This window comes from Sciurus vulgaris (genome assembly GCF_902686455.1).
Source record: "Sciurus vulgaris genome assembly, chromosome: X".
In the NCBI taxonomy this organism is placed as follows: domain Eukaryota; kingdom Metazoa; phylum Chordata; class Mammalia; order Rodentia; family Sciuridae; genus Sciurus; species Sciurus vulgaris.
The window spans coordinates 120,948,556-120,962,496 of NC_136471.1; the positions used below are offsets into that span (position 1 = coordinate 120,948,556).

At 38.0% G+C, this 13,941-nt stretch overlaps 1 protein-coding gene across 1 annotated transcript in view; it reads left to right on the top strand.

Annotated features, from left to right (window-relative positions):
- The first annotated feature begins 1,986 nt into the window (after positions 1 to 1,986).
- Positions 1,987 to 13,941, top strand: part of SMPX (small muscle protein X-linked) — a 52,164-nt gene continuing 40,209 nt past the window's right edge. The window contains exons 1-2 of the mRNA XM_079122984.1: positions 1,987 to 2,196; positions 5,833 to 5,889. Coding sequence (XP_078979110.1) covers positions 5,851 to 5,889 — 39 coding nt within the window. The 5' untranslated portion in view covers positions 1,987 to 2,196; positions 5,833 to 5,850. The remainder of the gene's footprint in view (positions 2,197 to 5,832; positions 5,890 to 13,941) is intronic.

The following is a 13,941-nucleotide window of genomic DNA, read 5'->3' on the forward strand; positions in this document are numbered from 1 at the left end:
AGCCCTCATACCAGTCTCTTTAAAGGTGTCAGCATCAGCCAGGGAATGAAATTTGACACTTTCCTGGATTACAAGTGAGCATTGATTTGATCATAGCTGTGGTGTCACAAATTACAATTTAACATAGAAATAGATACTATGGAAAAATAAAGTTTTTTTTTCATAGATTTTAGCTAGGTTCTTCTTCATAGTCCCTTCTCCTAGATGATCATTCTTTGTTAATTTTTGTCTACTGAGGGGTCATTGGGGCAGGACTATGGAAAAATGTATGGGCTGACTGCAGGGCAGAGTGTTAAAAATGGCTCATTGTTGCTGGTCCATGGAGTGATGATATCCTTGGTATAGTAAAGAGCTTTGAACATGCAGGTATAGTCAAATATCTGGGGAACTATTCAAGTGCTTCCTATATTTTTTCTCCAGTGTACAAACAACTCACTTTTGGCACCATATAATCTTAAAGCATGATGTCTACATTGAAATTTAAAGACACCATTTTTGAAATAGCACATGAATAATATATCTCAATGGTGAACCCCAAGCTAAAATGAATCCCAATAATCTGCTGACCCCCAAAACTCCCAGAAAATTGTTTTTCTCTTAATAGTTCTGAAAATAAGCCAACTGCTTCTATTTGGAATGCACTCAGCTGCAGGGAACAGAAACTTGACTTGAGGGGCTTGCAGAAACTGAAGCTTCTTTCCCTCGCCTAACAAGAAGACTAGCAGGCAATGGTTGCTGGTAAGAGTTCTGTGGCTCAGTCATGCCATCAGGGACTCAGACATAGTGTTCCTTTTTATCCAGTGGGTGGATTTTAAGTCTGTCCACTCTGTCAATTATTTGTACTGAAGGGCAGTTTTTTATTTTTAAATTTTTTATTAGAGTATTATAGTTGTGCATAGTCATTAGGTTCATCTCAACAAATTCACACATTCATGGAATTCGATTTCAGTTAATGTCCTCTCCTTTCCTTCCCCTCTTCTCTCCCCCCATTCTCCTTTATCTACTTATCTTCCTTTTTACTCATATATTTATTTTTTGATTGGTTCTTTCTACCTATACATGAAGGTGAAATTCCCTGTGGCATATTTATATATGCACATAGCATGATTTAAAAAAAATTCATTCCATATTTCCTCCTCTTTCACATCCCTCCTCTGAACCTCTTAATCTCCTTCTGCTCTACTGATCTTCCCTACATCTTTATGATTTCATCTTCCCTTTCTTCTTTTAAGTTAAGTTTTATATAAAGCTAATTTCAAAGACTGGTGAAGTTAAAAAAATTAAAAGTCCTGTTAAAAATAGTGAGTGTGTGCCTTAGGATTTGGTGTGTTCTGTTTAAAAATGTTTTCTTTGGTACCTGGTCCTGACTCTTGTCATACTTAGACACTTTATCTTTGTTTTGTTCTGTTCTATTGTCTCCTTTGCTTTGGGGTCAAAGTCAATGACCCCAGTAGAGGCAGCGAAGCATAGGAACAAGGACTGTTGGCCCAGCAACCATACCACTCCATCCCTGTTTGACAATTTTTGACCTACAAAAAGGGCAATTCCATACAGATGAATTCAATAGCTTAAATATCATTTAGTGACTATTTGTTTAGTGCTGATTATTAAAAAAAAAAAAAAACTAACAACTCTTGAGTGGCCAACCTGGGATAAAAACACTGACATCAGTACCCCAGCTACCTTCCCCAAATTTTGTTCAATGCTCCTCATCTTCTGGCCTCCAGGTAATAAAGCTAAAGATAGCCTTCTCCTACTTTTTGAAGTTTTCTATACCTTCTCAGAATTTGTGAGAAAATGCAGTCAACCTCTTGGAAGATTAGGAGGGCAGTAAGACACCATAGCCACCTCCCGGCTGACATTTGAGCCCTGCTTCCTGCACGGTCAAGCCTTTTGGAGGCAGAGTATGGCTTGTATCAAACTCTATATTTAGGAAGAACAACTGTGAGCTATGACAGGAATTCTCTTTAACACTTAGCCTTAAACTGAGTTCCCCTCCAGCCCCGAGCCAGGAGCAGCTCTCTGTACCGGGAGAGGCACAGAGCACTCGAGCTATTTCAGCCACATGAAAAGCATCAGAATTGAGATCGCAGCTCAGAGGACACCGGGAGTCCCTTCCACCCTCCAAGGAGCTTTGTATTCTTGCACCTGGCTGCCTGGGACTTTCCTTAGGCAGTAAACAAATACAGAAAGCAGGTAAGCAGAAGGACCAGTTCTGCTGGCAACTGGGCTTTCTGAAGGAAATTTCCTTGATAACTAACTTGAAGTAACTACTTATAACTTTGCAGGCTTGTAACCAGTGAGTGTAGTTTCTTTGTCAACTCCCTATTCACTGGTGGTGTTGCTGCTTGTTTTATACATTGTTTATGTGTGTAGGGGGGAGGGTGCTGAAAGAATATTGAACTAGAGGTATTTTTCATTGATAGGGCTATTAGTAAAATGTTCACAATCCAGATATGTTAACTGTGACCTTGAAGCTATGATGGTCAGTATTATAGTTGGTCAGCCGTAGACTGATTCAGACTCAAAGCTGAGAATTAATCAGGAGAACTGGGAGCCAAGAAAAGCTATAATGTTAGTCTTTTGATTTACCTAAATCCATATTATTGCCAGAGTTGTTACACAATACAAGTTTAGAATGGTTTTCTCTTTTCCCTAAGTGCCAGGCTTACTCTTAATGATAAAGTTCTATTAATGTCTTGTGTGTAGAGAACCATCTTTTCAAAAGCTTCACTCTGGTCAGTTTTCCTGTACCCTCTAACAGGGCAGAGGGCTGCTCTCACTGTCTCCATCTATGCGGGTACCAGATTTAGGGGCATGGGACTGTGGAGTCTCTTCTCTCTCATTGTATTTAAAACAGAGTGAATAAGGAGTCAGTTCAGACAGCTGAACATCTTTCTACACCCTTCTCAGGAATTATTTTTAGCTGCAGGACAGAAGATAATTCCCTTTGAGATGGAGCTTTATCCATTTACTTGACCTTTCAAAAGAACAAAGCTCTTCTTTCCAAATATTGATTTTCCTCTGAATCCCTTCTTATTAAATTAGTGATATTAATGTTGACCAATTTTTAGTAAGTCATAGAGTTTTATTTAGAAGTTAGATATTAGGTGTAGTTCAATCAAAATGAACCAGGGGTATATTGTACATGACTCAGCATACAGACCATTAAAAGCCCCCACTGACTTGCAAACTGCCAGGAAACCTCAACTGTGCTTGCGTTTCCATTGGCAAGCGTTTCCAGTATACTAAAGGCTTTGTAAAAGTCAATATATGCCTGTCAAACTTTCAATGTTTTCAAATTTTAGCCAGAGCCAGGAGACAGACACAGTAATTGAGTGTTGTAAAGAGTACCTCTCTGGATGAAAAACAGAGGCCCTGGTGGGAGTGGAGTGTGTACCTAAGGCATAGCTTTCTTTTTTGGTCCCGGGAGGAAGCATGTAGATGAAGAGAGAAGATGCATCCTATACTTACATCCCTGATGGAGGTGAATGCAGGGCCAGGGAAACAGCCAGGGAACACGGTCTATTTTTATTCATTAGTGTGCTTTGCCCTGATTTCTCTGCAAATAATGAGGACAGCAGGAACTGCTGCTGAACTGATTTACACCAATGTTCTCTAGCCTCTTTGTGAAGAACAAGAACTGGGAGCTAACCAACTTTTTTATAGGTGTCTCTATTGAATATTAACATAACTGTTTAGGAGAGATTTGTATGTAAATCAGAATATACCAAAACTATACAGGAGGCATGGCCCATCCGTTAGACTCAGTTTCCTCCAAAACACAGCAATTCAGTAGTTAGTATAATCAGTCAATGAAAAAAACAAAATCAACTTATCAAAAAAATCAATGCAGTATAAATGACACAACTATTCATTGCTTGTTTTGTTTCGTTTCACATTTCAACATGCTATTATAATAACAAAGAAATTTCCTAATTCCATATTTTAAATTGATGTAAAAAAACTTTTCAAAAGTTCCCAAATGATAGTAATTAAACTTTAGTTGTACACACACAGAGAACAGTATGCTGAAATATTTAAAGTTCTCTGGGAATTACTTCTTTGCATGACTTATATTAGCTTTTGAGGAACAGAAACGTTAAAAATTAAGGCACTACACTTTTCACTTTGGCATTGAGCTGTGTGCCCTAGATCCAAAAATTAAAAATGCTTCATTTTCTTTTGACATGGAAGGAAAGACAGCAATCTACTTGAAACCTATAATAGAGTGAAATGTATCCCTATTGTTTGTTTTGTTGTTGTTATTTAATTTTTTAACCATATTAAAAATACTTTTACCTACACTTTTATGCATGGAAGCTATATCCATGTATCACCAAAGCATTCACATAAAACTTCTATAAAAAGGTCTCATTGTTTTCATGAACATAGCTACATGTACATGTATTTGGATACACTAATTTAAAAAATATGTAATTGTTTAACTTCACAAAATAGAGCCTAAAACTTTGAAGATCTGAAAAAAAAGCAAAATAAAACAACCAACTTGTTCACAGAGTTCTCAGATCTTTTATCTCTACAGGTGTTGAGGAACATCACTTCATCAATTCTCTGTACTTAAGTCTGTCGATCAGTACAACACTCAGAACTCATTAGCTGTGGGCAGTGGCAGTAAAACAATAAATACTTACATCATGCTTTATCATTCGCCAGGCCTTCCCAGCAGCATTGTCATTTTGAATGTTACTACAACCTGTGAGGCAGGTAAATTTTAAGGAAGAGGAAATCGGCCTATAAATGTTGAGTAACATTGCACAGGTTACACAGGACTTGTAGCAAATACCAATACTGCTTTCTGTACCACTTACTTACATGTTAACATATATGTTTAAACTAGTCAATAAAGAGAATGCAGTCAGCCTATTTTATAGTTTAGGTTTAGAACACAGCATGCTTTTAACTCAGTGAATTTTTAACTTTTTACTTGGTCCTGTCAATGTTTAATAAATAAAGCTATAAAAACAAGGCAGAGCTGGGCTGTTATTTCCTGTTCCTTCAGTCCCAGTAAACAGCTTAGTCCCCAATCATGCTCCCATCACAATGCTCTAAGGAAGGTCTCTAAGTCAGTGTTGAAAGAATGAAATAATCCTTTGGGAATGAAGCAGTTCTACATCTTGGGTATCTGATCTGACATGGTCACAGAAATCCTACTGCCTTCTGAGGCTGTTGAAAGCAAAGAAGATGAGCAAGGCCTGGCTAACTGCCTGTGTTCACAGAGCCTGGGCTCTGTACGAGGCACCCTGCAGAGGCTTGCGGGATGTAAGGCATTGGTGGGGTGAAGTTGTGGCCAGGTCCTCAGAGTGTGTCCCAAGTTGCAGTGGGGATGTAGCACAGGTCATTTCTCTTTGAGTGTTCAACAAAGAGCAGGTGCTCCCAATGGACTGACTAGCCGCCCTGGCAACAATGAATTCAGATCAAAAGTTCAGCTTCAAGTGGAGAGCCGCTGGAGCCTGAACAAAGGTGTTTTATTCCCACTACCTCTGTGCTTTGCTGCTCTTGGCAGAGGGTCAGGAGGGCAGGGAAGGAGATGATAGGGCCTTTCAAGTTTCTGGTCACCTATCATTAGCATCATGGGCGAGGCATCTCAGCATTTCTCCTCCTGAATGATTTATTGGGGTGCTCTAGTGTTCCCTCTCCCCAAGGCATTCAGAAGGAGGGTCTCTAAGTAACTTCGGAAATTGAGACTGAAAGAATATATGGCCTGTGAAAGGGGTGACTGCCCAGTTGAATCATGAGTTAAATTTGAATTTATCAAGACTAAGAATCTGAATGCTGCCACATCTAACAGTTTCTTACTTATTTTTTTAGGGCTAAGACTGCCTGAATATGTCGAAACAGCCAGTTTCCAATGTCAGAGCCATCCAGGTAAGTAGGTGTATTTGTGTTCTAACATCAGTTTTGTGATCTCTAGTCTGATTGCTTAAGTCATACTGTGATTGTTCACCTCTAACTGATATGAATAAGTTCCTCTTGATATAACTGATATGGATAAAGTAAGGCTCCTGAAGTACAACTGAGAAAGGATGTAAGATCGGTAAGCACAACTGAGAAAAAAAAAAGCTATTTTGTTTAATTGTTCTGGATTATAAGACAATCAAAGTTTATAAATAAGAATTAAATTATCTTCTACTAAAATATAGTGTATTCACAATAGCCTATTATGTGCTTTCTGAAGAACTAGAAGAGATTTGCTCAAAGGCTCCATACATAAAGCAGTGATAAGGAGAAGAAAATCCTAATTACCCTGATTTGATCAGTGCACATTGCATACATGTATTAAAATATCATATTGTTAAAATATCATACTCTATAAATCTTTATAACTATTATATGTTAATTTTAAAATACATGTTTTTTCATATGCATGTTTTATATGCTCATCAATAGAGATAGAATATTCAATTTCCATTTTCATATCCCATTGCTATATGAATATATCAGTGAGTCACAGTTTGTTGACTCCTTTGCTTCAAATACATCTTTTAAAGCTGGGGGGGTGTAGCTCAGTGGTAGAGCACATGTTTTCTATGTGGGAGGCCCTGGGTTCCATCCTCAGCATAAAATAAAATAAAGTATATCTTTCTTTAAATAATACCCTTTTGTAGTCAAGTGTTCTTCCCAAGTCTCGGTTATTTACTTTTTAAAGTTCGTATGTTATTAGTTCTCCTCATGCCATCTCAGTAAACAGATTCTTTGGTTGTTTAAATCGACTTAAGCATCACCCACAAAAATGGGAAAGAGAAGCAAGCATTTTGAAACAAAAATACAATTATGAAAATGACTTTCAGTATTTGTTTTTATTCAGTATTTGTTATTTCTCTTAAGGGGTCTATGTTTGACTGTCAAATGGCTCCCACCCAGAGACTTGAGTACAATGCTTTATTGTAAAAGTCTATCTTTCCTTTCTATCAACATGGAACCCATTGCTGCTTTCTCCAAAGGAATATTTTTTCTTCTTGGACTTTTTCTGAAGGTGGCAGGGCATGTGGCAGTTGCAGAATGTTAGCTTTGATGCAGCATCATGGCATAAACACAGTCACAAACAGTTGACTGTGGTTTGGAAGGGCATGCATGTGGCCAGGGTGTGACTACATCATTGAGGGTTTTAAAAATTCTGGCACACACCAGTGATGGAGGTGGATGGAGAGACAAATCTTTCTTTACTTGTCATGACTAATGTATATTATTAAATTGGTGGCGTTCTTAAGTGGCAAGATGTATAACAACCTCTGGAAACCTGTCACTGAGCAAGCCACAAGGAGGGGCCAATGCATTTGGCAAGGATTCCATTCCAAATTGTAACATTCAGCCCTCTGGTATCTACTTAGTGATTCCCTGAATCCTGAAATTGGCAGTGGAAATTATTTTGTCTCTCAGAACCTGAATATCATTGAGCTTTGGAATCTTCTCCTCCATATGCAAGCAGTTAGTAGCATGGGCTCTGAAATCAGATTGCTGAGGTCCTTCATCTGCCTTGTGTTGGCATAGGATCACAGGAAAGTTACTTTTCCCTGCTCTATCTCTCCATACCTCCACTTCCACATATGTAAAATGGAGATAATGGTACTCACCTTCTAGGGCTACATGTATAAGATGTTGAAAACAACACAATATTCACTAACTGAACATCAAGCATTATTGTAGTTATGATCTTACAGGAGTGTTTTATGTCAGCTATGAGAAATATTACCATTGAATCTCTGCACTTAAAACTTCTGAAGTGCTAAACATAAAGTTTCCTTTTTATTTTGCAGGACACAAAACCATAGTCTTCTCTTAGGCTGCTTTTGATTCTCTTCCATTTAAAGCTGAAAGTATGTTGATTTGTCTTGCCTCAGTGTTCCCTGATCTCACTCAACTTGACACTGAAAATTCACCAGTATTTTATTTACTAATTTTGACCTTGATATATTTTTAGATCTGTAATATTTAAAAAGATACTATTAACTATTCTCAGTAGCTGTTATTATGCTGTATTACAAAGCAAAATCCATCCACTTTACCAACAAGGGCAATACAGTAGTTCCTTATGGTGTGGTGTTGCCTCTTTCAGTATATTTTATGCCACACAAAAGTCCAATTTAATGTACCTTCATTTCCTTGGGGTTTAATAGTATGAGCACTATCTGATATTTTCTATCATTTTTGCATTAACCTTAAGTACGATGCATTAAATAACATATAAAAATGGTTACACTGTACAAAGTGGTTTATAGTTGGAACATTTTCTAGGTTACAGTCCTGTCTGGAACAAATAAAAACCCTGGTTGAAGAGGGAATAACCTCATCGTGTAAATGCCGTTTAAAGATCTTAAATGTTCTACTCAACATACTCTAGTCACTTTTTATGATAACCTTATCTCCAATCCAGTTCAATGGTTGTTTCCTTGGTACATAATATGGGCCAGGCATTGTGCTAAGTGTAGGGTACACAAAGATGCATTGATACCTGATTCCTATATTTGAGAAACTCATAGACCCTTACTTATTAATTACATCACTTTGGGTAAGTTTTTTATCCTCTTTGTGCCTCTTTTTCCCTATCTGTCAAGAAGGGAATTAATAACAGTGTCTATCACAAGGTTTCTCAGAGGATAAATGGAATTAATTCAATTTAATACATGTAAATACACTAGTACCTGGATCACTGTAATTGCTTAAGAAAGAGTTGTTATGATTATCAGTCATAAATCATCATCATCATCATCATCATCTAGTTCAATAGTACCCAAAATGTGTCCCTTAGATATCAGTTTTATGGGATGTTGTTAATTAGACTAAAGGTTTCTATCATTAAATGTTTAAGAAAATTTCTCAGAATCTATAACTTGCAAATGGCATCAGATTATTTCTAGGAGGGTGGCAACATATGCAATGTTTCTAATCATATTTGACCTCTTCAATGAGTATCTTGTAGGATAGTGTTTGACAGAGCAAACTTCTAGAAACAATGACTGGGGTCTCTATTTTATCTGACTTGGTTGAACTTAAGCCACTTTCAGCCAGGCTTGTAACAGGAGTTGAGTTATGGCACCTGTGTTACAAAACATGGAGTCAGTTACAAACCTCTTAGCTTACCTTTCTATAAAATGGGGACAATATATTACTTAATATGGTTGTTATAATAAATATGCAAAATCATGTATGGCAAGCACCTGGTTTATAGTACACAAATTCCTTAATAGATGGCTCTTTACATGAAGTAATACATGGAATGACTTTGCTCTCTCTTCAAGTGACTCTATCTCCTTCATGTATCAGAATAAGAGGGAGACTAAAACTAGACTCACCCTTAGAAGAGGTGGACAATTGTCTTTTATATCCATACTGAGTAAGAGATGGGCATTGGAATTTTGTGGGGATTTTAAGTATACCCTTTTTTAAAGAAATCTCAGCCATGGGGCATAAAAAGGACTTAAAGGAATCAGTTGATCCTTTCATACCCTGGACCTTTGTCTCTTAAGCAGCTCATAAAGTTCTGTCCCAGAGGTTGGCAAACCTTTTATGAAAAAGACCAGATAATAAATTATTTTAGGCTTTGGTGTTGTTTGGTCTGTTCCAACTACTCAACTCCACTGTTATTGTTATTTGTATTGCCATAGGCAATACAAACATGGTTGTGTTTCAATGGAATTTTGTTTACAAAATCAGGTGGTGGGCTGATTTTGGCCAGTGAATTGTAGTTTGCCAACAACAGTTCTAGATTCTCCAGGCTGCTTGTTATTCCCCATTGTTGATGGGAATGGAGCTGTGACCAAGGTAACATTGCACACTTGGGACACTAAGTCTGCTCCCTTCCCACAAAAGAATTTGACATGACAGCTGGTGGGGAAAGCTAGAGTTGCTGGGAAATCTAATCCCATCAGCAATCTGCTTGGTGACTTTCTCTAATGAGACCAAATGACACCAGCCACTGGCAGCACCTGCCTGTCCTTCTTCTTCCTCCTGAACACACCCTCTTTGGGAATTATCACAGGCCTTCCAGGGCCTCAACTCACACAGAGCCAATCTTCTCTGGGTTGTCACTGGTTCTTTCTCTCCACTGTTGATCAAAGTAAGCTATTATCTATTATTTGTCCTCTCCCATGAGACAGAGCTTCATGGTTAACTGGAAAAGAGTCCTGTGCCCTAGTCTTAGCTCTGCTATGTGACTTCACCCTCTTGATCTTTGTGATCTGCAAAGGGAAAGTGTTGTATTAAATGACCTCTAAGCCTCTGACCAACTTCTACACTTGATCTTAGCCAAAAGGCCGAGAAGCGATCTGACCAACTTCTAATAGTCTGTGAATTTCTTGAGAAAAACTTTTAAGGTTTATTATTAGGATGACAGTAATAGCTTTAGTTATTCTGGGTTTTCTATGTTTTTTCTCAGTGCAACAGAATTTCTGTGGATCATAACATTATGTTTGGAGATATGAAATAACGCACCAAGGATCACAGGGCTTGTAAGTAGTAGGAGAGTCAGGACCTGAACTCAGTGGTCCAGTCCAATCCTAAAACCCATGTTTGGAACCACTCTGCCCAGTCTTGTTAGTTACCATCCCCAGATTTGGCACAGAGTGCAAGGCTGGAAGCGTGGCTGTGGATCATCTCAAGAGTGGTCGTAAGTGCCAAGACTACTTGAGGGACAATTACCATTTTATGGATGCTGTGTGCCTGCCTCCCTTTTAAAGAACTCAACTGTCTTTCAGAAATTGTGTCAGGATTTCAGTGGAGAAGCTAACAGCTGACACTAATTAAACTCATGTTAAAGGCAAGTTGGCTTAGAGTGAAAAGTACAAAATAAAGTGACTCAGTGACAAACATGGTCTTGAAATAAAAGCAACCATGGTCACTAAATTACTACTCTGGCTTTCTCAACTCAGTCAAACTGCTTGTGACACTAACTCCAATTCTTTTATCATATATTCAAAGAAATGATTCTATGAGTCTCACGTGTGTGGTTTCTTACTATAGGTTTCCATTGCTACTCAGTCTGCAAGTAGAACAGAATATTTTGATACCCCACATTTTAATGCTTCATTTCCTTCTCCATTCATAATCATTGCTCTCCCACTCTCCATTGTCCAGGGCATAAATACTCTGAAAGAAATAGGCAGTCTCTGTGGAAACCCAAAATACATACAGACAAGATTCCAAGTATAAGATACTCCTTGATACAAAGGAATAGACTTATCATCATCCCTGGTTGATTAAGCTAAAAATCGTAATGATATATGCCTTCCTTCAATGTTTTATTTAAATTTAAAACAGTAACTTTCATTTGCCATTTGTTTTAATGTAGAGGTAAGTCATTTTCTTTGATCATATATTTACTATTTCTTTCTTACAAAGACCACTACATTATTTCTAATTTCTAATGTTGGGTTCTTTAAAGTATAGCAAGAACTTGCACACAGTTGTCTGACTCCACTCTACCCAGGCCTGCATTCTTGTGACATGAGGCAAACAGGCATATACTGGCTAAAAGATGTCATTTTTTGATGCCGACATTTACAAGTACTTTGGAGATACAACCTGCCCCCAACCAATTGCGCACATTATCTTAATAGCTGTACAGTACATTCCTGAAATCTGATTTCCCTGGATAACAAGACTACAGTTGAGTCATTCAGGAAATTATTGAAGAGAACAAAAAGTGTTGAGAACAGAGAAAAAAAAAAAAGAAAATGTTTCAGTATGAAACATCATGGGGGAAAACAGTAGCTGAGTGGGAGTTTCTCAAAATCACGTTGAGTGGGAAAATTTTGTGTTTTGAATCTATTCCACATTTCAAGAATCTCTAAGCAGTAATGCATTCTAGTGACACAGAATTTTAATTTAAAATAAGTTGATTATATTTCAGTTGGTAGGGGTGTGTGTGTGTCTGTCTGTCTGTCTCTCATTTCAGGCTAATATATCAAAAAGGAATCTCATTTTCTTCTCAGAAAACATACCTCTTTTTGAAAGTCTTCTGTAGTCTCAAAATGTCACATCCTGCTCCTTTCAGAGAAAGACTAGGACTATGAGAATAGGAAACAGCAGAAAGAAATACTGCAAAATGCAACTCATAGAATTTCCTCTGGCTGCATCCTGGGAGAATGACTTTGAGGAGTGTATAGATTCTCTCAGGAGCTGATGGGGACCTTTGAAAACTAAAGATGAATCAGTGGGGGGGCGTCATTAGAAACAAATATGCAGCACAGTAGGTTCACAAAAGGAGAGACACAGTGGAGACAAAAAGGGAGGGGAGCTCAATGACAGTGGAAAGTAAAGTTCAATAGGCACTGTCAGCACTTGGGGGGGCAGCAGCTATCAGAATCCATCCCCCTGGGGAAAGAAGATGTCATTGCCTTATAAGCCCCACTGGAGTGGCTGTGGAGGGAATATTGTTTCCAGAATTCTCCTGGCTCAAAGCCTGGAGCCAAGTAAAGAGAACAATACAAATAATTAAGGGAGTGGTGGAATTAACTTACAGGGAATTCTTTCTACTTTTCTTCACCTGGTGAGATCAAGTGTAGTATTAATTTCACATCAGATAGGTCTTCTATCAGGGAACTGTATCCTGTACTGGCAAAAGATGATCTAGTAGATTATTTTTTCCATTCCCAACTTGGAGGATGTAACAAATTATGTATAGCTTGGGAAAGTGATGTGCCTGATCTGCTGCACTGGGGCAGGGGGAATATTTAAAAATATCTAAAATGAGTAAACCTCAAGGAAGGAAAGGAATTACAAAGGGTTGCATTACCAAAGGGGGAAAAAAAGGCTGTTTCCTTCATATTTATACAGAGTCTATATAGTGTAGAAACTCCATTAATGTTAAGCTGTTTCTGTGTTTATTCTTTCATTTAAAAAAATAGCCAGGCATGGTGGTGCACACATCTAATCCCAGGGCTCGGGAGGCTAAGGCAGAAGGATCCCAAGTTCAAGGCCAGCCTCAGTGACTTAACAAGGCCCTAAGCAACTCAACAAGACCCTGTCTCTAAATAAAAAAATAAAAAAGGGCTGAGGATGGGGCTAAGTGGTTAAGCACCTGTGTTCAATCCTGGTACCAAAAATAAATAAATAAAAAGTAGCTTATATTCCAAACTCATTTTGAATGGCTAATGCCACACTCAATTTGCAGGTGAAAAGAGTGAACAATTGAAAAGGTATTTTATTTGCATTGAAACACAGAGAAAGGCCTGGGGATGTATGTAACTCAGTGGTAGAGTGCTTGCCCAGCCCGTACAAGACCCTGGTTTCCATTCCCAGTACTTCAAACAAACACTAAGCAAGTGAGTATAAAAGACAAGAATATGACCCAATTATCTGGCCAATGGAATAAAAACAGAGATTTACAGGTCTACATTTTCCTACTAAATTCAAGCTAAAGGAATTTTCTTTCTGTGTATAATTTAGTCTATAATTTGTCATTCAAGTATCACTGCCCTACAATTATATTAATGAAACATCTCTAATCATCTTATTACTAGTGTAATGCACGCTGCAGTTGACAAAGCACTCCCCTTACACTCCCTCATTGGTGCACATGAATGATTGGATGTTCTACATGTTTTCAGGCTGCTTTCATTCCTGTCAATATTTGCTGTCATAAAAACCCATTTAGGTTCCCGAAGTGAGTGATGTTTTAAAGAAGAAAAAGTGTCAAGTCGGTGAGTTAATGGCTCATTTTTCAAAGTGGCTTTTCTTTGGCAGGTATTCTGGAATTATCCATTCTGTATGCCCTTTTTCAAAAGTCTTTCTCAAAATATAAGTCTGCAATTTTAGAGCAGGTTAGAGCTAACTTCAGCCAAGTGAATAGAAACTTTTTGGAGACTGGTTTGGTAGAGTGTAAAGGTCTACAGTTAGGCAGCTTTGATTTAGAATACTGGCTTTTGCTTGTACTCTTTTTTTTTGGGGGGGTGTCAGGATTGAACACAGGGGTTCTCTGTC